At 36.6% G+C, this 27547-nt stretch overlaps 1 protein-coding gene across 5 annotated transcripts in view; it reads left to right on the top strand.

Annotated features, from left to right (window-relative positions):
• The window catches only part of ADAMTS6 (ADAM metallopeptidase with thrombospondin type 1 motif 6), a 269849-nt gene that overhangs the window by 231654 nt on the left and 10648 nt on the right, over nt 1-27547 (top strand). For 4 of the 5 annotated variants that reach the window (XM_059916475.1, XM_059916474.1, XM_059916472.1 and 1 more), the window contains 4 exons: nt 3298-3427; nt 10841-11045; nt 19766-19942; nt 22435-22591. In XM_059916475.1, coding sequence (XP_059772458.1) covers nt 3298-3427; nt 10841-11045; nt 19766-19942; nt 22435-22591 — 669 coding nt within the window. Of the gene's footprint in view, nt 1-3297; nt 3428-10840; nt 11046-19765; nt 19943-22434; nt 22592-27547 lie in introns of those variants that run through there. The other variant, XR_009502323.1, reaches the window with a different exon arrangement.

Raw genomic sequence — 27547 nt, 5'->3', positions numbered from 1 at the left:
AAGATGCAAAACTCAATCATTTCTCTTGTTGACTTGGTTTAGATTATTTCCAGTTGATCTGTATTTTCTAAAGTTAAAAGCTGCATTTTCCTTAATCCAAAAGTATGTGTTGAAAAATCCATCCAATTAGGTGCATTGGTTTAGAGAGTTATTCTGTTGCTGCTGATTTAAAAAGAAAAAAAAAAAAATTCTGTAAACCTGCCAAGTGTGGGGGTAAAAGTTGGAAGGAGATTTGTGCTATTGAAGGGAGATAGTTCAGCATTTTAGGAAGGTTTGGAATAGATTACTAGTATAGTCAGTTCTCGAGTGTGAAATACCACACTGTCTAATATGACATTTTAGAAGAAAATTAATAAAAGATGAATGCAAGGAAAATGCATCTTTGTAAAATACAGTTATTTCAGCTGCTTATTCAAGGACTTTAATTTTCACTTCATAAAAAATAGCATTCTGAAATTATGAAGGTGAAATGTACCCCCAAATATCCTAAATTCTAGTTTTTAAGAAGTCTGAGAGGCATGACAAAATTAAGTCAATTTGTAATTCTCAGCACTTAGCTCAATATCTCATAAGAAGTACAGTGCCTTGTATTCAGTAATTATTCTCTATTGAATGAATGAATGAATGGATGGATGAATGAATGAATGAATGCCAACCATATTTAGCTGGCATTTTTAGTTTGTGTACTATGTAATTTTAAATTAATTACTGGATCCCACCAAAGAACAAAATAGCCTTAAAAATAAAGGTCCAGAGCAAAGATATGAGATTGTGGATAATTTTTATTTTGTTCTTTCTGGTTTTGTGTATTTTCCAAATTTTTAACAATAAATGTTATGTAGCTGAATTTTTTCAAGATCATACATGGCTAGAATTTATCTTAAAATCAAATGTAAATCTTACCTCTAATAACTAATATCTCATCTGTGATTCAGAGGCCTTGCTTTTATATTAAAGGCTACTTTTAAAAACTAATGTCATTATAACCAAACAACATTTCTAAGATTTTTAAAGGAAGTAGAATTTTATCTTAACCTGTAGAAACTAAATTGATGTTTCTGCCGCTGATATAAAACAATATCAGTTCCATTTTGTAGTGTTGGAAATGTTTATCCTCCCTCAGAATAATAAAATAAAAATAAAAAGTTTATCCTTTTCTGAAAAACAACTGAGATACTAGCTTGAATGCCAACTTCCTTATTGCAAGTTTAATCATATTTTTTTAGTTATTAAATGTATTTATAAAAGTTGGCTGAAGTTGTAAATCCTTTGTGTAAGTGGATGTTTTGAGTCTCCCCCCTCCAAGTATAATCATATTTGAATGGTTATTTAAAAAAATAACCATGCTAACCTATAAAAACAGTCCCCTGCTCCTCCTGATAGGAGCAAGTATTGAACCCAGGTAGATGGCTATTCTGAGCCACTGTGGCAGTGGGTGTTGAATCCTATGACTAATAATAGAGATTTTTGTCCAGGTGAATCACATGGACTTAGTTATCTGCCCACTGGAATGACACAATGAGGAGATATGTGGTGAATACTGTGGAACATCTGTGAATGGGTCAAAGCTATGCCTGATGTGAATCATTCTTCCCTCAAAAATCTAAAGTTTAATAGTTAAAAAATTCCAAACTGTTGTCGCATAAACTGAGATATTTGGCCTATTCAGGGGGTTGGGATGGAATGAATACAGCACATACTCTGAGACATTTTGCAAGTAAGTTGTTTGGCTATATTTTAAACCCCTAAATTTAGGAAAACCAAAAAACTTGATCAGTAAGAGCCTTGGGTCACTGCAAGTAATAAAATATACCTTCTTCATCTGCTCACCACCATCATGGAGGCTATGGGACTTAATGGTTTTCTCCATCAAGGAAAGAGATTTCCCTATCTTTAAATTCAAAGTGCTTAGTTAGAAGTGTGCAAAACATGATGACTGAGGTACTCCCACCTGCAGACGTCCCAGGATGTTTAAAGGACCTTGGGGAAGCATTTGGTGCGTAGCTCTTTAGGTGACAGTTTCCTTCACTGAATGGTCCTGTTTCACATTGATTTCCCTAATTTGGGGTCAAGCTCTTTTCTTTAGGGCACTACTAAAAGCAACTGAGGAAAAAAAAAAGAAAAACTGAAGGTTTGTGTGGGGCTAGGTAGGTATGAAGCTGTAGTTGCTTGGATACTGCTAATGCTGCTTTTATAGCTGGTTCTAGGTAATTTAGCCTACCGGGTTATAGAGATGGGGGTGGGTGAGTAGGGGGACAGCTTAGTTTGTGCTTTTATTTTCAATTCTGGGAGTAAGCTGCTACCTCTATAGGATCTGGAACATTTAACATTGTCTTGTAGATTGACTTTTCTCTGAGACCTTGATACACCTATCTTTGCTTCTTTTGATTCCTCCACACTGAAGAGAAAATGAATCTGCATAAAGTCTATTCACCAGGCATGTTTACAGATAAGAGTGTGTTTGTGTGTGTCTTCGTATTTTGTGAAATGTGAGCAAGGTGTGGTGGATATCTTTGCCAATAAATAATAAACATATATTTAGAATTTTACAAATTTTATGAGAATATTTTTAGCTGTGGCAAACAGGCTACATAGACCAATTTTTAAGAATGAGATAAGTATTTTGTAAGTTAATATTTGATGGAATATGTGTATATCTGTTTGCCAGTGGTGTAATCAACAAGGGCCGACTCTATCAAAGCAAACAGATTACTGATGGGTTGCAGTCCAAAGAGGCTCACTGCAGTCTTTAAATTCTAGACTTTGTGGGCTTTCAGAGAAATAAATCTGTAAATGCAAGGGGAAAAAATGAAATGTGTGAATGTTACGTGTTCCTAACAAAGACTAAATTGATTGGATTTGTCCTACAAAATATTAAAAAGTAAATTTGTCCCTAATGTTTTGTTTTTACATAGATATACGACCATTGTTTTGCACTGAAATGTATATTCATACATTTTATCTGATGATATTTTGGGAAAATAAAGTTTCTTTTTTTAAAGGAAAGCATGAAGAAGAATATACAAATGGGAATACTAATTGTTTAAAATTACCAATAGTTTCTTTTCTGAACTTGAAAACAGTTATGTTTCTAAATATGAGAACAATAATTTTGCCTAAATTTGCAATATAATGACCAGGTCTTCTCTCCTTTTTAGAGGAGCAGTCAAGTGTTTCTGGAACAGATAAGACAGCAGCGATCCAGTGAGGTTGATTCCCCACAGAGGAAAGCTATGCATACCTAACTTACTGGAAGGTAAACTACTCTTCAATTAATGATGTCCTCCTTTTCTCAAGGTGTCCAAAGACAGGAGGTGGTCTGTAAAAGGTTGGACGACAACTCCATTGTCCAGAACAATTACTGTGACCCTGATAGTAAGCCACCTGAAAATCAAAGAACCTGCAACACTGAGCCCTGCCCACCAGAGTAAGTAAGAGAAAGAAGTGAGAATTATTTTCTTCAAGTGCAAAGAGAAAAACATTAGATATTCTTATTTGGAAACATACATTCATACGATATAAATAAATTAGGCTGAGAAAAGGGGGTAAAACATCACAGAGGGTGGAATTTTGATTCCTGTTTATCCACAGGACTTAGTAATTAACCCCTTTAAAGCAGGAACTTCAATAGGTTGATCCTGGCATACTGCTGGCAATTGTCATATTTCATTAATTCTAAAGCACATATCATTTGCATTTTAACATCTCTGAAATTAGATTCATTTTGCAATTGATGGTATCTTACAATAATAATCGGCATTATTTTTCTTTAATGGTACCTAAAATAATGGTATCTTAGATCCAGTAAAATATAGTAGATGGGCGTGCAGTCCTATCTTTTCCAGATATTTATCCTAAAGGCTTAAAGACTTTTTAAATGGTTTAGAAATATTCTGTAGTGGAGTATCAGTGCTTTAATTTGCTGACCCAGTTTTAAGTTCTGTCATCCTAAGGCATCCTGTCTTCTGAGTGTAGAGTACAGGCCTAGAGGTGTATTTTAGTCCCTTTCTGTTGATTAATGTAGCAATTACAACTCACTGTAAAGGGAGGCACAAGAAGAGAGCCCATCCATCTTAATGATGACTTTTAAAAAATTTAAACTTAAAAATATGAGACCTGCTCTCAGTGGGCCACACGGTATAATCTGTAGGAACAGAAAGGTTTCTTGTTTGAGCAAAAGGCAATAATTATGTGAAAAAGGACAGAGATGCTGAGTTAATCCTGAAAATACTGATCTTTGTAAGGATTTTGCCTGATTGACAATGGCAAGACAAAATATGTGTGAATGGCATTTCATTCTTGTTTGAGAAATCAGAGTAACCATTATCCCCCAGATTAGCTAATTATCCCAACATGAAATTGATAAAGAAAACGAGAGTAGGCAAATGAGATTATGTATTCCAAGCTCCCTAGAACTGGAGAGGAAAGCTCTATAATGAAGTAATCCTTTTTCTAAAAGTGGAGTCACAAAAATCTGGGACTTACAATGGATAAAGAATGCAGGTCCCTAATATGGTTAAAGCAAGATGCATTTCTTGATATTTGTTCCAAAATAATAATGCCTTTGAACTTTCAATATCCAAAGTCAGTGTCTGCCTGAATGTTTTAATCTTAAAGGGAAGTACTCACTCCTAGTCTCTTGAAAAAGTTTAGGGCAGTGGCTACCAAATAAGGAACACAGAATCTAGGGTGATAGAAGTTTTTATTCTAAGACTTTTAAAATTTCATGTCTCTTCTTTTTCAAATGTGATCACCATGTAACTAACTCCTTAAAAGCCAGACATGAGAAAGTATAGAAATACAACCTATGATATGTATTACAAAGACAAGATATTTAATTGTTTTTTTATTTTCCTTTCTTCTGCTAATTATTTTTATAAATTTATCTCAAGAGAAACTGAAAAGCTATATAAAACAAAGTGATGCTCAAAAACCACAAGATATTTTTTGACGTTTCCAGTAACTTAAGCATATTTTCATATAATTGTGAGCCTCAACCCAGTAAGTTAATTCCCCGACACCCAGTACTTTAAGTATTATGTTTGTCATGATCAGCCATTTAAGGCATCTGAGTGGGCCTGGTCACACCTGTTCTATTTTGGCCTCAGCTTTTTTATTTGTTTAAGTTCAAATGCTATTCAAACATCCTTTGAGATTTCAGTGGTTGGTCATTTCATTCCATATATCATGTGCTTGGATATTACATGGGAGTTTTTTTTTTTTAACATTTTAAGGATAATTGACGTATTGGAATTAACCTACGCAATTAAAATTGTTTCATATTTCCCTTCCTTTTGCAGTTCGGAAATAAAAAGTTACCTCTTAACTTTTTTTTGTTGTTTGGAGGTAAGAAAATGGAATTTGAAAAAGATAGAAAATTTAGAGAGACGGTTTTCTTTGTTGGAAAGAGCTAATGATACATATTTAAAATATTTCTCTTTTATCAGTCCAGTTTTTCTTAGTTCCTTTTTAATTTTTTCTTTATTCCTTTAATTCAGATGGTGAAAAAGGAAATCTTAATTATTCAGAATGGTTGTCATATGTAATAAGATACCCAGTAGACATTGGTATTATAGAGATAAGGCTCACTGAAAAACTACTGAATTCAGTAAGACTTTAAATGAGTGTGGAAGAGAGAAGGTTTTTCAGATGACAATGTGATAATCATATTTGGTTTTTGTCATACATATTAAAGCATAAAATTTTTTAAATGCAGATAAGTAGAAAGAAGAAACTAAAAAACCACAATACTTGTAAGACCACTGTTAATATTTTGATCTATATATTTCATCTTTTTCTATGTCTACATAGGCACATGTATATAAAAAATGGAATTATATTATTTATGATGCTTTGTAGTCAGTTCTCAACATATTGAACATTATGTTGTTCTGAACATTAAACATCATCTACAACATTTAGTAGATATGTCATTATTTATTTAAATTGATTTCCCACTGTTGAACAATTTTGTCTGGGTCCTAGCTTTTGATCCCTTTCTATTCCACAGCATTAACCATTTTTGCTACTAAAATTTTGCTCTCTATAATTATGCCCTTATGCTAAATGAATAGGAATAAAATTTCTGGTTCAAATGGAATTATATTTTACTCTTTGAGACACACTGTCAAATTGCTCTCTAGAAAGAATGTATGAATGTATATTCCCACCAACAGTACGTATATGACTGTCATTTTCCTGAACTGAACAACACCGGGTATTATTTTAAAAACAATCTTTAACTATTTTATAGGGAAGAAAAACGCTTGATATCTATCTAATTGCTATTTTATTTTTTGTGCTAGAATTGCTGGTGAAGCTGAACACTTAAAAATTATGTTCAGTGGCCATTTGTATTACTTCTTTTTTGCTTTTCCTCTTCATGGCCTGACCCATTTTTCTATTGAAGTGTTTATCATTTTGTTATTGATTTGTATGAACTCAATGTATTAAGAATATTAACTATTTTAGACATATTTTTTCCTAGTTTGTTATATATTTCCCATATTACTTATGGTGTTATGATCTATTTTTACTTATAAAATTTTTTAAATACTATGTAGGAAAACTGTCAAACTTTTATTTCTTTCATTGGTATAATGTTATGAAGGCCTTACCCATTTTATGATTATACTTTCAAAGTTTTTTTTTAAGGTAAACTCTATCTGAAATATATTTGCCTGCTTTGAGGAAAGGATCTATATTTATTTTCAAATATTATTGTTTTCCCAATACCATTAATTTAAAATCCTAAATGGGTTTTTTTAATCAGAAATTATCTAATGAAATATTTTAAATGTCCTTTAGTCATATTGGAGACTTTATAAGTAGACTATGGAAAAATAGAGGGCAGTAAGGTTTATCCTTGTTCTGCATAAAGAAAATACAGGGGACTAGGAAGAATAGACAAAAGAGGCATTGGTAAAGAAATAATAATAATAGTGTTTATTTGGAGGACCTTGAAAGGCCAGAGGAAGCCTTGCTGGGAAAAAGTAATGTGGTCAGAACAGCAACTCTTTCATGAGAAAAAGAATAGTAGTCAAGATGGTGAGGCGACTAGGGATAGGAAAAAAACAAGAATTCTAGAGGCATTGAATGAAGATGGTAGGATTCATGACATAGGCAGAAATAGTTAGGAAAAGGAAAAGGGAGGAGTTGATGTTAAAGAGCATGACTGATAGGAAGCTAGTGCCCCACTGTAAGAAAAGGAAGTAATGTTGAGTTGGAATCCAAAGAGAAAAGCCAAGAGTTCAGTTTTGACCATGCTGTCTTTTAATAGCAAGAATATTTGTATATATGACCTCATGTGAAGAGTCTTTGGATACTGAATATAATTCCTGTATGTTACTGTGATTTTTAAATTTGCAAAAATCAGAAAGGTAAAAACAATGGAGTACAGTACATTGTGATAATACTGTGACCAAGAATTAAAAGACATTTTTTTAAGCAACTGAGATATGGAAGGCACTGTGCCTTAGGAAATGGTTCCTTTTCCTAAGGACAATCTAATTGGGCAAATACATATAAAAATATCTATAGTACAAGGCAAAATATGTTAAGTACAGTAAGAGTTATAAGCAAAAGGGCCAAAGGGTGGTCAGACTGGAGAGAGATTTTTACCCAGGGGCTAGGTTTTCTTTAATAGTATCTTTTTATTTTGAGTCATTGCACCTCACCCCATGGACAACTATAATCTGTTATTTTAAGTTTAGAAAAAGATCATCAGAGTCCTCTATAAAACTCCAAAATGTAAGACCTGGGAAGAATCATAGAAATCATATAAGTCAACTCCCATCATCTCATTCTCTTCCCCCAATATTATTGTTTGTCCTCTTAAGGTACAGATAATGTAGATCAGATTACACACAGGTTGCATCAAGCCACTCATTTCAGACACTCAAACATGAATCCCACTAACTGTATACCTTCTTCACCCTGGTGAGGATGAAGACAATTTTATCACTGGGTCTTCAGCTCAGAAAGAAATAGCCCCAGTATTATTCAGATTATAATAATTCAGCAATTGATAGTCTCAGAGAGAATTTTCGTGCTCATATTTTACCACTGAAACTAGAGGATGAAAAAAGAGAAATAGGGAGAATGTCATCAGAGGGTCAAATACATGGAGAATGAAGGTGAAGGAAGCAGTCTGTCTTTCACTGGACAGGAGAGTGGTGAAACTGGGACTAATAGATGCAGTGGTAAAATTGCAAAACTATTTAAATAACTGGATGGTGATTTAATCCTTTAGAGGGGCATGGGAAGGGATGATTTGGTGAGCAATAAAGACGCAACAGGGACTGAATGTGAAACCTGAAATCAGAGTTAAAGTCAGAAGGAAAATTGGAAGCGTAGTTAATATTTTTACTTTCATACATTCTGAGTTAAATGCTAGAGTGATACATCTAGGTTAAAAGATGGTTGGCAATAAAAGAGAGGACGAAGAATAAAAAGGCAGAGGTGGCCCTGGCCTCATGCACCAAAAAAAACAGCAACACCTCCTGAATCACTGCTGTTACTCTGGGCACCTGTGTTTAATTTGAAGGCCTCCATCCCTCTTACATTATGAGACCTAATGAGATCATGGCTGGAGATGGTATGACTGAACTTTTTGTGGCTGAGTTATACACATTGCTGTTTTATCCCCTAATCTTGGTGATGAAATCACTGCTGCGAATTGAATCAGAGTTTCACTATGGCTGGCATGCAAGTTATTATTCTGAATACACATTTTCCTCTTTACCAAAAATGGTACTAACAACTTAGGATCCTGTTCATCTGCGGAAAATAAAACGGAAAGAATATGAAAATCACTTTAAATCTCCTCGGAAAATGACTTAGAAAAAAAATGTTAATATCAGATTTTTTAAATTCAGGATTAAATTGTCATTCTATAAATAAGTCTTATGTTGAAAATTTTAAAACTTTTGACAAAATATATTTTTAAGTTTGAGAAACTGGTTAATTATGATATTTCTAAATGCTGGTTTCCCTCTGTAAGTAAAGATAATAAAAATAATAATAAACAAAGGCCATTGTGGCTTATTTGGCTGAGTGTAGGCTCAAATTTAGGATACTAGTACTCTGACTTCACTAAGGTATTATCTTCCACATACAAAACTGGCACACATGAGCTAAGTTCATGAAAAGAGGTGAAATTTATTCTTAAACTTTAATACTCTTCCCTCTGGTTACTCTTCTACTAAGAGCATGAGCATATCCATTTAGGATATACGTGTGATTTATAAGCACAGATGGAAGAAAATGTCTTCTGACCTCATGCTTGTGATCTAGATCTATTATTTGGCAGTGTTATAAATGAAATCCAGTGGATATCAATTGATGGGGGATCTAGTCCTACCTCCATCATTGCACTTTTCATGATTTTGGAGAACTGTTTTCCTAACACTGGGTCTTACTTTCTTCTATAAAACAAAGCACAGTGCTTTGAGCATAGTAGGCATTCAGCATATATTCATTACATTAAATACAATAATATATCAGTCAGGACTCTGGTTGGAAATAACACAACTTCAACTTTGGCTAGCTTCTGCGCTTAAGAGGATTTATTGGTTTATATAACAAAGCTGAGGGAAGCATAAGAGTGGACCTAGCTTCAGGAATGGCTGGAATCAAGCACTCAAATACCTGCAGGACTCTCTAGCTCCTCTGCATTCTTTCAGATCAGCTAATACCACTTGACAGGGGACATGGCCATCATCAGCTCTTATATCTTTATACACCTTTCTGACCAGAAAGGAAAGCGTCCCTTTTGCTCTGATTGGGATCATGATTCATACCCTTGGACCAATTAATGTGCCCAAAAGAGTGAGTCCTGCAGAAATACTACACACACACACACACCTGAAATTGTATATATGAAAGTTCATTGATGACTTTAGCAGTGGTATACCTACAAATATGAGATATGTTCATTTATTAAGACACTTCTGTTTCTTCCCACATTAGCTGTGTAGAAGCTGTTTTTAAGAGTAAAGGGGTCAAAGCAAAGGATCTCCATGTTTTCACAGAGCTGGCTCAGGGCTCTGCTCTTACCGCAGAGTTTTTAGGACTCCCAAGTCTTCTGGATGGATACCTGGGCCATCTCTTCCCCTGTAAGGACAATAAAGACGTCTGTCTTATGCAGAGCGTGACATCCATTTCTGGGAATCAGAAAACGAATCCCTAGCTCCTGTAGTGTGGTTTTATCACAAAGTCCTCAATTGAGGGAGAACCTGCCTCAATGTAATAATAAAAATGGCTACTGTTTCTTGTTTGTTGTGTGTTAGACACTGTTAGAAGCTCCTGAGACCTTATTACTAGCATATCTTCTCTTGTTCATGTTCAGTATGTCAAGGTGATAGGCTGAAATTAGCCATAGTGAAGTATTTATACCACAAAAACTGGCAAATGCAACAAATCAGGATTCCATCCCTCCGATGAGGAACCAGTTGTTACCATTTACCAGCACATGGCTTGGAGCTTCATATGTTACCTTGCTTAATCATCAGGACAATCTCACGATTGATATTGTTATCCTCGTTTTAGAAATTAATAAAAAAGGACAAAAAGAAGTTTAAAAACACATAATGCATTGCTTGTTTGAACCTGGGTTCTGCCTGCTCCAAAGCCCATGCACTGTGCTCTAGAAGGCAGCCGACAGTGGGTTATCTTTTCCTTAGCAGTTCTTCCATTTGTCATTTGTCACATCAGCTGACACTGAAATGTTAGCTCTTCTGAGAAGAGGAGGTAGTCCACTGAGAAAATGCCTTCACTCTGCTGAAATCTCTGGCTGCACTGAGGGAATGCTTTTCTGTGTTTCTTCCACTTCTTGTTGCAGGTGGTTCATTGGGGACTGGTTGGAATGTAGCAAGACTTGTGACGGTGGGATGCGCACAAGGGCAGTGCTCTGCATCAGGAAGATTGGACCTTCTGAGGAGGAGACACTGGACTACAGTGGTTGTTTAACACACCGGCCTATTGAAAAAGAGCCCTGCAACAACCAGTCATGTCCACCGCAGTGGGTGGCTTTGGACTGGTCAGAAGTAAGGAAATCTGAGGCTGTATGTTTTGAGATGTCTTAGCTATCAATACCAAAGCATTTAATATTAAGGACAGCTGAGCATGTGAGCACCTTAGAACTCAACAAGTATGGGCTGCATAACTCTGAATTTGGCCATGTTATATTTTTTTTGCTGCTTGCCAGGAAGTAAAGGTTTTTGGAGTAAGGAAAATCAATGAGAAACTAGCCATCAGTTTAATTAAAAAACAAGCCTGAAGTGAATTTGAGAGACTATTATAAGTGGGTTTTCTTCTTCGTTGCTATTCTTGAACAGCATTATAGGCTCAGAATTAGTGATGTATTATATCTTTTTTTCCAAGTAATGTTCCAGCCTAACCATATAACTCTTACATATGAGTTTAATTTATCATCACATGTTATATATCTATATATATTTTAATTGCTTCTGGGGAAGAAACATGGAGTTGAGGGTTATAACATATCAAAAAGTCAAATTCAGATTTTATCATTACCTCCACTTATATGATCATTGAGGAAGATCTGACTAAGATAATGTTTTTCTGGCATACATGTATATATAAAAAGTCTTATATAATCCCGAGGCCTCAGAAAAATGGTCTTATGAAAAATGAGGTAAGAGGTAGAGTTAATTCTTGACTCTTCATCCTGCATGAGACATATACATATACACACGGTACCATTCTCTACATTTCCTAAAGAAGAACTGAATCCTTCTGTAGTGTTGGTTAATGTTAGAAAGAATGAGTATCTGGCTATATAACTAAAGGTCATTTTTCTAAGTTAGCAAAACAGGATGCATTTCCTGCTGGAAACATTGTGGTACTTGCTTTAGGTATTTCCTGTAGACCTCATAAGTTTGTCAAAAAATAAACAACAAAAAAAATTAAACATTGTTCTTTAGGAACCTCTGGATGTAACTTTTCTCCCTGTGAATCTTACTGCTTGAGTGGCCTTATTTTGCTAGAGGCACAGGGCTAAAAGAGAGACCTGTGTTTAAGATGGTACATGGAAATGGAGATTCTGACCGGTTGTGGTTATCTGTGGAATCTTTGGCAGAAGTTGGGAGTGTTCTTCCAAGTTTCCTGGCCATAGTCCAGCTTCAGTTAATTACATTCTGCCTACCTGACTTTTATTTGTGTTTCAATCAAATGTAGAGATATTCTCGGTATTATTCAGTGGTTATGGAAAACAGTATGAACTCTTCTGTTCCCTAACAGTGGGTGGATTAACTCCTACATTCATTTGGAAGATAAAATCCAGTGATAAAGAAGAGACATTTTACAGAATTGTACACATGTTAGTAGTTATTTTACTTGCAAGTCAGTGCCCAAGACCCTTATAGAAGTTCATAAATAGTCTTTGATAATAATGGCAACGTTGTTATTGGAAAATCCTAATGGGAGACCTGATAATTGGCTGCAACATTTTTAGGGTTTCAGGCCAAGTCAGTAAGTATAACTGGGTGCTTTCTAACCACACTGGGATAGGAGCTATGGAGAATTCAGAAGAATCTCATGAACTTGGGAAAATAAGAAATATCCATGAAGCAGCTAGAGAATAACATAAGACAGTGTTTAACAAAATGGTGGATTGTGAGGTATAAATGTATAAGTGATACAGAAATTCAGAGCTGAGAAGGTCAGAATAGCCTGGAGTAAGCTCAGAAGGCTTTTTAGTTGATGGGGGTTGAACTGAATGTTGTAGGAGTGTAAGATTTGAAGTAGGGAAGAGAACAAGAAACTGGAGAAGTATTCCTGATAAGAGAAACAACTGAACAGAAACACAAAGATCATGTGGTGAAAGTAGAGTGGGAGAAAAGGATTTGTTTTAAAGAATAAATGGAAGATAAAATTGAATATAAAGTAGTGATAGGTAACAAGAAAGCTTGAATACAGAACTTTATACCATATCATCTTTCTACAAAAAGTGGAGAAAACTCAACAAGTTCAAAAACAGAAACTAGAAAAAACTTCTGCTGATCACTAAAAGGCCAAAATCTTCTCATGTGCAGACTCACTTCACATTGGTCTCTGGACCTACATTTTTCTGTATCATTATATTTTTAACATAAAACACCAAATATAATCACCTTAAGGAATAGATTATGTATATTACTGTATGTTTCCATTCCAAATACCATTTTAAGATTTTCTTCCTAACTCAACTTCATACAGGTTGTAGTTACCCTACTTTTAGCATTTTGCTTCTCATCTACCCAGTCTTAGAAGTGGCTTGCTCAAATGGCTTTGCGAGGCTGTTAGGTACTCCTGGAAGCTGCCTGGAGAAATATGTTTAAGTTAAGGGGACTTTTAATCACATTTCTGCTATCTTCTTTAAGATAGCTGAGTCAAAGCTTAGGGGAGAGAAGTGGAGCTGGGGGCATAGAGTACACATGTTGGGACTATCACTTCCAAAAAAACCAAAAAATAGTGCCTGTTGTCTCTCCACAGACAACACAGGAAAACTATTCTGGGGTAAGCATGAGTCAGGAAATCCTGCCATTGCCGTCTCAAAGATCCTAGCTGAACATCATCTATACCATTATCTTCATCCTTTGTTCAGGAGGAAAGAGATGATTTTTGTCCCCATTCAGTCTCTCCTGTTTATTTTCCAAAGGAGAGGGTGCACTCTCATGCTTCCATTTCCCTTTACCATAAAACCTACCTCTTCTCTAGATAAGTTAAAAATAAGTAAAAGTAAATAGCATTAAGTGAAAAAAAATGTCTGAGTAGCCATGGAGAACAAAGTGAGAACAAGGAACCTGTTCTTCTCAGAGGAATGTAACATCTCCCACTAATGAAAAGAGGAGGTCCCAGCAGAAGAGCAGGCAGTGTTCAACCTCTTTCACTTAACTTTTGCAAAGATATTTCACACAATATCTTTTTCACACGCCCATGAAAACTTCCCTCCTCTTTCTGCCCCCTTCCCAATTCCAAATATCAGCTGTCTGAGCTCTGCTAATCACAAGAGTGAGGTTCAACTGGTGAAAACATGTTGCAGTAAGAGGAATGTACCCTCTGACCTTTTTCTTTTCTTTGCCGGCCGCTCTAATGTAAAATTTCCATTGTTGCAAAGCCAAGAACCGTTTTCATTTTCCCCATCAGTGAAACCCACCCAGTGCTTATGGCAAAAAAAAAAAAAAAAAAAAAAAAAAATTTAAGCAAAATTACCTTGGTGGAAAATGGCTCTTCTGCAGTCTTTTGTGAAACTAATGAAGCCATGGCTTTCCCATTTCCTACAATTTACCCTCACTCCTGGGATCTCCCATGCTATGTTGGACTTAAATGGCTGTCTGTTTTTGCCATCTCTTGGTATGTGACTCTTAAAGTGTTGCTGTGTACTGTGAATGGGCTCCAGCAATCCTTAGCCATTCTTTTGATGTATAGGAATGGTTTCTTTTGACTCCCACAGAGTACCCATTGAAAAAGTTCTGTTTTTTGTACTTATTCTTGGACAAATAGATGACTGGCATCATACTCAATTGACTTGATGGGATGTACATTTAGGTAGCATTACTTAAGAAGGATGGGGTGGGGGGAGTCTTCCTACGGAGGCACTGTTCTTTGTTTTGGTAGATACTTGTGCTGTCACCTTGTTTACTCCTAGGTTCTACTGTGACGCCATAACTAAGTAAATTAAGCCCACCTCTCCAGAGAGAATTCAGTCTAACCCCCAAATGTTAATGTTTCTATCCTTTACAAGTGAGAGCCAAATTATTTTCCCTGGTGTGGTTTCAAATGTTTTTTCTGCAAAATATGTTTTTGCTTCTTAATCATAGAATGTTGAACTGAAGTATAAATGTATCTCTCATAAAAATCACCTCCTGTATCCCACTGAGATGAGAACAAAAAACAAATGGTCTGGTCAGATTTTAAATAATTGTAAGATTCTGATTATATGAATAAAAGAAGAAAAAAAGATATTTATCTGCAATGAGGACAAATAGTGAGAGAAGTAATTTTACTAAAGAATCATTTTCCACTGAATTATCTTCCACCCAGCTACCTAATGGTTTATTACGAGAAGGAATTGAATGGATTTTGATATTTATAACTAGACTTTAGTCTAAAAAAAGACGTTTTATTACTAAATATTCAATTTCTAATTATTTCTAATGAATTTTACTGCATACTCAAAAAGTGTGCAAAAAATAATACCCTTTACATGGGTATAGACTAATGATTATCTCTGAAACATGCTCTGAATCATTTATGATTAATTTAATGCCTATTAATCATATACATAATTGTGGTTACATCTTGCTTTTCTAGGATTTCGTATTTTTTTAGGTAGTTAAATAAAACTGAGACTGTCAGGTAGATAAACATATTTATTTATCAGAAGGCTAGAGAGGCAAAGATGAAATGTAAGCTAAATAAAGCAGAGGGAAGAAGCAAAAATAAGAACAAGCTGAGGGATGTCTCTGCTTGAACACCTCTGACATAAGGTCAGAAGAATTTGCAGGATAGAGTTCTACTTAAAACGAAGTTGGTCTAAGTGGCATCCCTGTGCCTTTACTATTTTTTACAAGCAATTTTTAAACATTTAATTTTACAGTCACCCTCTAGAAGTGCAATATTTGCAGAGACCAGAGTTGAGATTCCGGCTATAGACATGTAATATTTGTGGCTAGATCTGCAGGGCTCAGGGCTGGTATATTCATTGAATCCGAATGTAGTTTTCAGTCATTCACTATTTTGAGAATCCAGTTGATTATCTCTACTTCCAGTGCTATAGGATAGAATATCTGTGACTTATTTAGTGGAGCTTGGGCTATAATTTTCTTAATTATTTCTTGCCTCAATAGAAGATGTCATATGTTAAGCTTTGCGTATAACTTCACATTGTCCCACAGAGGGTTTGTGTCTTTGTACATTTATCTTTCAGAGCATTATCTTTTTCAGAGCTGCCATCTGAATTTATCTGTACTTCTCAGTACTTCAGTTTCCCACTAGTAAAATTGGTGTGAAAACAGCACTTCGTGAGGTTTCCATGAAGATTAGGTAGATTGTGACATGCAAAGGACTTAGAATGCTGCTTGACACTTAATAAATTTCAATGTTGCTTTCTCTTTTTATTTTTCTCCCTATTATCGTCAATCTTATTTGTTTTTTTGTCTTTGATTCCCTGGGGACTTCTCAGACACAGATGAATGAATTGTCTGTCTTTGCATTGTCTGCCTCCCAGAACTGTAAGCAGGACTTTGGCATAGGCTCTTAGGAAAGACCGCTAGATGTTACTGCAGTCTTCAAATAATAGCAGAAGCTTCTTGCTACTGGAAAAGGATATTAGAATAAGCGAGAGACCTATGTCCTAGGCTTTAATTAATTTTTGTATTGAAGTGGAGTTGGTTAACAATGCTGTGCCAATCTCTGCTGTACAGCAAAGTGACTCAGTTATACACAGACAGACATTTTTTTGTCCCAGGCTTTAATATACATACATATGCTTTTAAAAATGCGAAGAGGGAAGGGGAATGGCACAAGTGCCTTTTTCAGTAAATTTTCCCAATATAGAAAATTAATCGTAGCCTCAAAATACCAAAACTGAATACTAAATACTAAACTGAATTCCCTGTACATCCTAGGTGTTTCTGCCTCTGTCTCTAAAGTCTGAAATACCCTTCCATCCTCTTGTACTTTATCTCATTTATTTTTATAATAATTAATACTTCTTATGTATTCTCAAGACTTTGTTTCTGCCAATGCTAGGAGCTAAAGTGTAGATCAGAAGGCTTAGGATTTAGTTCCAGCTCTACCACTTGCTGTCTGCCTAACCTCGATTAAGTTGCTTAAGCTTTCCTGTAACAAGACTCAAAAACTTATATGAGAATAATGTATGGAAAGTATTTTGTGAACTGTGAAGCTCTAATGGAATATAAGGTAGTGGTGTTATCATTATCAATAATAATATTAAGCATTAAGAGAGTGACAGAAATCCTCTAAGGCTGTGTCTTCTAACACTGGTGGACGGTGGAAGAGACTTGGTGAGAAGTCAAGAGGACCAGACACAAGTGGGACAAGCTCAAGAGACTCGAATCAGGGCTTTATTCATTCTACAGAATGCATGATTGCAAGATAGGGTTGCGTGTCTTGGTTTCTTGATATATAAAGTGACAGGGTTGTTTTGAGGACTAAATGAGATAATATGTGCAAAGTACGTGGTGTAGTGTCTAACATGCACTCAGTAGGTGGTAACGTTAGGTCTGTCATTTAAACACTGCACGACTTTGTACCAATCACTTACTCTAGGTTGTTTCTTCATTTTAAAAACAGAATAATAATTGTCATCTCACAGGATTTTTGTGAAGACTGTGTGAATTACAACGCTTAGCACAGCACTTGCTATCTAGAGTGTTTATTAATTGGCTGCTGCTATCAATATTATCATTATTAATAGCAGCAGTAGTCATAGTAGTAGCAGCAGCAGCATTAGCTTTGTGCCCGGCGCTGGGCTGGCACTAGGAATACTGTACCTTGTTTAGTAGGGAGAGGTGAATCTGAAGAGGTAAGCAGAGCCTTCCTATCAGTGTATAGTAAGCATATTTAAAGAGTTTGAAGTTTTATCTTGGAAGACCACTGAAGGATTTTTTTTTTAAATCAGAGCAGAATATAACTGGATGTGTGCTTTAGAGAGTGGATTGGAGTGAGGCAAGAGCAAGAAACAGGAGACCCATTAGAAAGCCATTGCAATGTTACATGTAGGAAATGATGTTTGTCTGTAGTAAGGTTAGTGGCAGCGGAGACAAAGAGAAATCAACAGATGTGAGAGAGATTTATGACTTAGATTAATAGAACCTAGTGACTGAGTTATATGGGTAGAGTGAGGCAGCAGCTAGAAATAAGGATGTTGATTTGGCTGTGAAAAATAATAACAGGAATCGGGAATTTCTCTCTTGATTTCTAAATCCCTAACTAAAACCTTTTTGGGAACCATATTGGAAAGAACTGGATGTTATTCTCCTTCAAAATGCATCTTAATGTAATGTTTTCTAAGTTGGAGGAAATGCACTCTGTTACCACATTCATTGTGATGAAGAGTGTTCATGAGATCCTTGATTTACACCTGAAAGAATTTTAATATTTTTCTTTCTTTCTATGACATGAACCAGGTTCAAGGATTACCCCTGACAGAGCCACTCAGGGGTGTGTACATTGTTCATGAAGACATTCCCATCCCACAACTAGTACATGTTGATTTACCTAAAAGTAAATCAAAACCGTCATCTTCCCAAATAAAGGAGGGTATATATTTATAGAGTGCTTTCTCAAAACCCTCTGCTGGATCCTGAGGATGAGGATGAGGTTGTGTACGAAAATGAAGCAGAAATGAAGTAATTTTAAGGAGCTTATAGTCTGGTAGGAATGAGAAGACTTATGAATACATAATTATAAAATAAATTGATGATTAGGGGCACAAGAATTTATATATTCTTACATCCTCCTTTATGTTACTTAACCTTATGTTCACATATCCATCTCCTACATTAAAACTGTGAGCTCCTTGAGGTACAGACTGACTTATTCATTCTTATGTCTCCCCTCCCCCCGGTCTAGTGTAGTTCCTGTAGGAAATTTGGAAATGGCTTTTGAATGAAAGGTATAGAAGCAGGGCTTCAAAATATTGTGGGTAAGGTTCTCACTTCACTGAGAAGAAGTACAGATTATAAGGAAGGGCTCAGATGTGCAGGGGAGAAAGCTGGAGGACTTCAGTCAGGCACCACGTTGAATAGGTGGGTCTAGAACAGAGCACTCCAATTAACCTGGAAAAGAGGTAAGTAATAGACTTCATGACATAGGAAGAAGGATCTTTTCCTCAGTATGAAGAGCAGACTGGTCCAACTAAAGAACAGCCAAATTCATTATGTTTAACTGATGGACAAGCAAATGTCCAGAGATTTTCTGTACAGTAAACCTTTACCTGTGATCATGTATCCTTAGCTAGCACACTCTAAGAATACAGTTGGCCCTCTAGATCTCTGGGTTCCACATCCATGGATTCAAACCAACCAAAGATTGAAAATGTTTGGGAGAAAAGTTCCGGGAAGTTCCAAAAAGTAAAACTTGAATTTGCCGTACACTGGCACCTATTTACATAGCATTTACATTGTATTAGGTATTATAAGTAATCTAAAGATGATCTAACGTATACAGGAGGGTATGTGTAGGTTATATGCAAATACTGTGTCATTTTATACAAGGGACTTGAGCATCCATGGATTCTGGTGGCCTCCAAGGTCCCGAAACCAGTCCCCTGCGGATACTGAGGGACAACTGTACACATCTAAATCAAACCTTAGCTTGCTTCACAAAGACAACTTCTGATGGTCCACTAGTAACATAAGAATTCTTTTCAGAAGACTACACCTAGCAAGTAAGAAACCAAGGATTCCACATTCCAAAAATTAGCAGAATCTTATCACAACTGAATATGGCTAAGAATAGGGAGGAATCACAGAATAAGCCTACACACAATAAAAGAAGAAAGTATACTGCCAAGAAAAGCAAACTTTGGTTTTAGCTCTTAAAGACCTTAGGGAAAAAGATAAAAGTTCTTCTATTTAAAAACTTAAGGAATTTTCATATCTGTAAGACTTTGCCTAGAATTTAGTATGTGTGTATGTTGTTTACCCAAACAGTCATTTACTTGGAGAAAGACTTTCCTCAAATTTTTCTCTATCTTTAGACTATCATTATTCATTAGTATTTGTTTTATTTACAGTGCACTCCCAAATGTGGTCCAGGATTCAAGCATCGGATTGTTCTGTGCAAGAGCAGTGACCTTTCTAAAACATTCCCAGCAGCACAATGTTCCGAGGAGAGCAAACCGCCTGTCCGCATCCGCTGCAGTTTGGGCCGCTGTCCTCCTCCTCGCTGGGTGACCGGAGACTGGGGCCAGGTAGGGCAGTTGGACTGTGGGCTCCTGCTGAAGCAGCACCTTGAGAGACTTGAGGTTCCTGATGGGGTCATTGTAGGGGCTCAAGAGATGAGTAACAACACATAGAGATCCAGGTATGAGATGTGAGTGTGAGACAGTGCATAGGCAGCAGCAGTCACACAGAGACACACTGAGCCATGTTCCTCCCACACCTGCACACTTCCCACTTTCACCTGCTCCTTGGATTCTAACATTTTAACTTAAAGAGAAATAGTCTAATGGCCAGAGATTTGAACAAGCTACCAAAACTTTGGATTCTAGTGCCAACTCCCTCAACTAATTCAAGACCAAATCAGTTAACAACACCATTGTCTTAATTTTCCCACTTGCAAAATGACTTCTCTTAACCTCACAGAAAAGATGTGGAGGTTTTAATTAGCTTGATAATATGATTGACAATCTTTGAAATGTTATTAATACTTATTCTTCAATGGATTTAGCTGATGGACACTATGAATTTGGGAAACGGGTATATAGGGCTTTTAGTGTGTATTTTTATATTGATTGGACTGATTTCTATTTTATGTTCCAATTCCTATTTTTTCTTTCTTCTTTCTCAGTTTTAAATTGTGTTATCTTGCTGAAGGTCACCTTAAATCCTTTAAAAGCAAATCGATATATTTGGATAGAAGGAAAATTAAGTATTGTTCTTTTGAATGTCAAAAAGGAAATTTATTGGGTTATGTTAAAAAATAATGCTCCATAAAGTAAATTTCTAATGAATCAATGCCCTTTTTCTGTGGCTTTATAATTAACCTTGAGCTGGTCATTTTCTAATATCTGAGACCCAAATAAATCATAGTGGCATATAACTACACCAGCATGATTTTGTTTGTGCTCTGGGCCTGCCATTACTTATTAATAATGGCATTTCATAGAAGTAGTTACCAAAATTATGGCCAAAATTCAATATTGCTAGAGTGCAGCAGTATCTACAGACGCTTTGGGGAGCGGGCAAAGATTTTCAGTCTCCATTAAGGCAAATAAATATACTTGCTCTGTGCTCAGCCCTGTGGGGAAACAAAAGAAGTATGATCATAAAATAATTAACATTTGCATTGTCCAACAAATAATTAATAATTTGCTTTTGTATAACAGTATTTAGTTTGATTTACAAAGTGCTCAAGTGGAATATACATCATAAGCTTAAGTAAGCATTGAATGCAATAAGTGTTTCTCTGTAGAAGTGTGACAGTTTCACAATTTATAATTGATATGATGCTATTAAAGAATCAGTACAGACATGCGCTTATGATTTTTATTTAAACCGGCTAGGAATTTCCTTTCTTATATATTCTTTGTTGCAATTCACTGTTATATAAAGGGCATTTGAAAGTTTTTGCGTGTTGATAATTTCACCAAATTTACAGTTGTCAGTTTGAGATTGTCCTTTTAAATGTTGTCAAGTCCTTTTCTTCTCCTCTATATTTTCAATTCAGTTTCCTAAAATTGAGATTAACCAGTGAAAATACATTTTCAAAGATGCTTTACTACATCTTTATGGTGCATTTATTTTTCATTCTGTATTTAGAAACTTAAAAGTATCTGTGAATATCCTTGCAAGTCCTGTAAGTGCTTTGAGAGTTTTTGCAAATAAATCCAACAGGGCCTCGGTTTGTTTACCTTGTAAACATCACCATCACCTGTCTTCCACACAATTAGCTCCTCATCCCTTTGATCCCAAATCTCACAGGCTTTCTGGTATTCTGGGCGGCAGGCCCAAAGAATAGACCACAGCTTTATTCTTCAGCCTGGACAGCTGATCAGTCCCAGCTGAAACTAAGCCCCTCAGAGGGTAACTTCAATTCTAAAGTAACCGAATCCCCAAATAGATGAAAAAGGAGAGAGAGACATGCTAATTGGCTAACACCAGACCTCTTCTCACATTTGTCTCAGATTTGTGTGACTGAAAATACCTCACAAAACTCAAGGTACTTATTTATGCTCTTTTTTTTTAATTTTCAAACTGGCCCCATCACCAGGCCCCACAGCAGTCACTGCTGTTATACTGAACTAATATTTTCATCAGATTAAGAGCACTCCATTAGACTATCAGGTTGTCTTCCCACAAATCTATAATATATAAATAGGCAGCAATAGTGATGTCCCAGCCCTAGAAACTCTGATTATTCTACTTCATCACAAATATTTTCTCATTATACTCTTATTTAAGTTCACCAGCACTGCTTGGAACTGTTGAAATAATAGCCCAAGAAATCTCCATCTGTTGTCTCTGGAAACTAAGTTGCTTCCATTTTCTAGGGCAATAACATGATCCTTGAGTTTCCAAACCAGTTCTGTAATAGAACGACCTAATCATATATCTCTCCAAGGTGAACTACATATGGGCTTTAAAAGCTAATATCTATGGTATTTGAAATGACATAGTATCTTTTTTACCTCCTGAAAATTGTTGAGATCAGTATTTTGTTTCTCCCTGTCTTTTGGTTTAGTGTTCTGCTCAGTGTGGACTTGGACAGCAAATGAGGACTGTGCAATGTCTTTCCTACACTGGACAGGCATCGAGTGACTGTCCAGAAACTGTTCGACCTCCATCTATGCAGCAGTGTGAAAGCAAATGTGACAGTACCCCCATTTCCAGTACTGAAGGTAAGTTTCCCAGTACCTCCAGTATAGAAGGTAAGGGGCCTCTGGTCTCTAGTGATTCACCTATACTGATTCCCAGAGTTCGAAGAGCCCCGTAAAACCACTGTTGTAGTGTGTCTGCATAGAGCATTTGTGAAAGCTACATATATACTGGATATGTAATCAGGAAACCTAAGTTTTCTTCCAGACTCTTCCATTAACTGCATGACCTTATTAAGTCAACTTTTCTGGAGCTAAGTTTACTTACCTATGCAATGAGGGAGTGGAGTGGATAATCTCTAAGGTTCTGTCCAACTCAGCATTCTATGTTTGACTTGTGCTAGAAAGATAGAGATGATTTCTAATGAACCAAGCTTAAAACTGAAAACGTCTATTTCTTTTTGGCTACAACAACGGACCTCTGCTGTTGTAAAGATTAAAATTCATGCTTGTGATACATATAATGAAAGCATATGTTTGAAACTACTTATGTTACAAATGCTAATTTTCTCCTTGAAGAAAAATAGAAGAATGTTTTTATATATAGCTGTTTATATAGGAGGACAAAAGTCTTCAGACTCTGAAATTTCTCTTTGTTATATATGGGGAAATCCCTTTATTAACAGCAGATGCCCATTCAAATCCTGAATTTTCTTATATCTTATTTAAATAAAGGTACTTTGTTTATTCAGTTAAGCATTCATTGAAATTTCCTGAATGCTACTATGTGCAAGGCATAATAACAGAAACTAGGGGGAGTATAGAGACAAATACGGCATAGTCAGGAAGTTCAGACTGCCTTCTCACATGAAAATGGAAGCATGATCAAATATACAAACATCTGAAGCCATGAATTTTAATTATGTAAGAAACCCAGCCATCGGACTCTGCTTAAAAAACAAATAAAACAAAAAGAGCTATGCTGACTATAATTTGTGACTACTTTTCAAATGAAAATGATATGGTCATTATTCTATTAAAAAGAAATTGTTTCTTTTGATCAGATCTATCCAGTTTGAGGGATTTTTTTTTAATCCTATTTTTCAATGTTTCCATAAGGAATTTCATTTTAGGAAGAGCAATCATCTTGCATGACAAGATGCAGAAAACTTGGATCTTTGCAAGTGACCTGGTTCTTACATCTGAGCCTCAACACAGTATACTTACTGTGTAACTTACTCTTTCAAAGAAGTAAAGCCTTACCCTATATTAATTCAAAATCAGAATTTTAATTTGCAAAATCTCTGGCTCTAGTGCCATTTCCTTTTTTTCCCTTTGGTAACGGATGTTCTGGAAATCTAGCTTTCCTTCTCTTGAGAAGGGCTCAAAATCTATGACAAACAGAAGTACTTTTCATAGCAAAACTATTTTCTTTAAATGATCTAAATTTTAAAAATATCTTTTCTCTAAGATTTGTAGCAAACAAGTCTTTATGTATTGTAAATTATTGGCATTCAGTCATGTGGGTTTGGGAGTCTGTTTTTCAGAGTTGGAAGATAAAAGATTAAGGTGGAAGAGAGGATATAACTATCATATTAAACTATGTTGGGTACTATGTTAGGCCCTTTATATTTATTATCCATTTTATATATCTCATATACATAAATATCTGTGTGTGTTGTATAATCGTGATAACAACCTTTTGAGAGTTGGTATTACTGATGAGGAAACTAAGGCGCAGAGAGAGATAATGGCTTACCCACATTACAAGAGTAGGAAGTAGTAGAGTCAGGATTTGAACCTAGATTTGGAAGAGCCCTAGGGCATGTCATTTTCAACTACGTTTATATGCTATTTGTAATTCACTCTTTAAAATCAGGAATTTTAACATGAAAACAGAGCTTGTGATTATGAAGTACAGACACTTCTGGCATGACTGTCAAAAGATTAAGTCTTGGGGCTTCCTTGGTGGCGCAGTGGTTAAGAATCTGCCTGCCAACGCAGGGGACACGGGTTCAAGCCCTGGTCCGGGAAGATCCCACATGCCGCGGAGCAACTATGCCCGTGCGCCACAACTACCGAGCCTGCGCTCTGGAGCCCGTGAGCCACAGCTACTGAAGCCCACGTGCCTGGAGCCCATGCTCCGCAACAAGAGAAGCCACCGCAACGAGAAGCCCGCACACTGCAACGAAGAGTAGCCCCTGCTCGCCACAACTAGAGAAAGCCCGCGCGCAGCAACGAAGACCCAACGCAGCCAAAATTAAAATAAAATAATTAAATTAAAAAGAAAAAGTTTAAGTCTTAATCGTTGTTGAAAGACTGGGTTTTTTTTTTTTTAATTAATTAATTAATTATTTTTGACTGCGTTGGGTCTTTGTTGCTGAGCACGGGCTTTCTCTAGTTGTGGCGAGTGGGGGCTACTCTTCGTTGCAGTACATGGGCTTCTCGTTATGTTGGCTTCTCTTGTTGCAGAGCATGGGCTCTAGGCACGCAGGCTTCAGTAGTTGCAGCACGCGGGCCCTTGAGTGCGCAGGCTTCAGTAGTTGCGGGGCATGGGCTCAGTAGTTGCGGCACGTGGGCTCTAGGGCGTGCAGGTTTCAGTAGTTGTGGTACGCGGGCTTAGTCGCTGTGGCACGTGGGCTCAGTAGTTGTGGCTCGTGGGCTCTAGAGCGCAGGCTCAGTAGTTGTGGCACACGGGCTTAGTTGCTCCGCGGAATGTGGGATCCTCCCGGACCAGGAATCGAACCCGTGTCCCCTGCATTGGCAGGCGAATTCTTAACCACTGCGCCACCAGGGAAGTACCAGAACTGGCTTTTTGACATGCCCACAATAATATATGTTGAAGTTATGTTCATAACTACATTTTAGGCCATTTTAATAATTTCTCCAAACACTTCTCTATAGTGGGTAATTATCATACATAAGCTTTGCAGCTGAAAATGTAGTGCTCTTTTTATAGTGGGCAGAATATCATTTGCAACTGCACTTATTTCTGCCTTAAAGAAATTCTCTTAAAATGGATAGGTGTTAATCTGATATTTCTTGGATTATTTGGAGAAATACCTCATAGTCATTTCTGTCTGGCCAAATCACCTTTTATTAATATTAATCTGAAGTAAGCAGTTAGGACAATATTTTTATCCTTCTCAGTAAAGGAGGAAACTTTTAGGAAATTATTAATCCTGCAAAGTATGACTAATCTTCGAATTGTTATTCCCTAAAGCTGTTGACTCATTTAAGACACGATCACTCTCTTTTATAAAATTAGAATTAAAGTGGAAACAGTATATCTGTTGTAACTTGTTTTGTGTTCTCTTTAGCTTCCCAATAGTATATATTGAATATATTTAAATACCTGAAACCATCTGTTCATTTCATTCAGAAGCTACTTATTGAATGCTTGCTGTGGCCAGCCTCTGCCATTTATTATGGAAAATTCAAAACACTTATAAGTTCGTAGTCTTACGGGGAAGATACTTCTTTTTTTTAAAAAGCAAGGTAGAATGTGTTATATGGAGCGGTTTACACAAGTGCTAAGAGTGCTCATAGGAATGACTGATGACTTTAACATTTTGGATCAAGGCAAGCTTCATAGACTAAGTGGTCCATGAGCCAGTTGTAATCTGTAGTTGGAAAAACCCAGTGAGTACCCTGAGAAAAAGGATGAAACAGTGGATTGAAGTCATAACTTGTCATCCACAGAGATATGAAATGGGCAGATAACATGGATTTTAAAAGAGAAGAGGCTTTTGCATGAAAGTAATGTGATGAGAGTGACCTGATAGAGCTTCTGGAAATCAGATCAGGGAGAGAGGAAGTGCCTCTTACAAAGGGGAACTTGGGAGGAAAGTCCAATTGTGGGGGAAGGAGCAGGTTCTGGTTAATGCAGGACGTAGAAGAGGACCCCTTTTTTTCTACCAGAATCAGGTTCCCTTGACTCTTGGAAAGGAGGCTATTGAGAAACTAGTTCACCTCTACTCCAAGCAAGACAGGGTAGGACTAACAGAGCTCTCTTGGGATCTAAACTACAGTCTTTCAGTGGGGTCTTTATGGGTAACACGGGCCACTGATAGAATCTTGAGTATTGTTTCAACTACTGAAGTTTAGGAGATGGTTCCTCTCCTGATATCTTATTATTAAAATAATAAAAAGTTTCAAACAAACAGCAAAGTTGAGAGAATTTTACAGTGAACACCTGCCATCTAGATTTTACCGTTAACATTTTACTGAACTTGATTTGTCACATAGATATCTATCTGTCCGTTCGGCCAGGTGATGGTGTTTAAAAAATGTTCTCTCCAGTCATCCAACCATAAAGTCATTTAATTAGCAAACCTACCTACCATGTGCCAGCCACTGAGACTAGGAAAGGTTCCTGTCCTCAAAGGAAGCACAGTTTAGGAGGGGTGGCAACATGCAAACAAATAATTTTCACAATATGGGCAGTACTGTAATAGGGGTAGAAAGAAACTACCATGAGTACACAGAGGAAGGGGTTATTCAGCAGAAGCATCATGGAGAAGGAAAGCTTGAGCAGGGCACTGGAAGGTGTGAAACAGTTGGCCGAGAAGATGTTGAAATGCTGGGCATTGCTGGCAGAAGGTGATTGTGTGCAGTCACGGGGCTGTGGAGTCAAACATAGTTCAGTATGGTGGCAGAGGGTGGCAGATGAACAGGTAGTAGAGATGAGGCTACAAAGAAAGAGACAGGGACTTGGTTTGGAGGGTCCTGGATGCAGTGGAAGGAAGTTAGGACTCTATCCACCAGTTCTGGGAACAAGTGAAGGAAATTGGGGAGTGACATACTTAGGCTGGCCGGTGTATAAAGGGGCAGAGGGAAGATAGCCTTGTGTGGGAGAAGAGTTAAAAAGTTGCTCTAAGAGTCCAGGCTAGAGATGATGAAGGCTTGAACTCAGGCAGATATAGCAAGGATCAAAAAGAGGGTAATGAATTGGAAAAAAAGAATAAAATGGAAAGGAGAATAAAAAGATCCTGATGAACAATTGGACATAGGGATGAGAATATGATGTGGAAATGTTCA

Source organism: Balaenoptera ricei, chromosome 3 (genome assembly GCF_028023285.1).
Source record: "Balaenoptera ricei isolate mBalRic1 chromosome 3, mBalRic1.hap2, whole genome shotgun sequence".
NCBI classification, from domain to species: Eukaryota; Metazoa; Chordata; class Mammalia; order Artiodactyla; family Balaenopteridae; genus Balaenoptera; species Balaenoptera ricei.
This window is presented reverse-complemented; position numbering and strand designations above follow the sequence as displayed.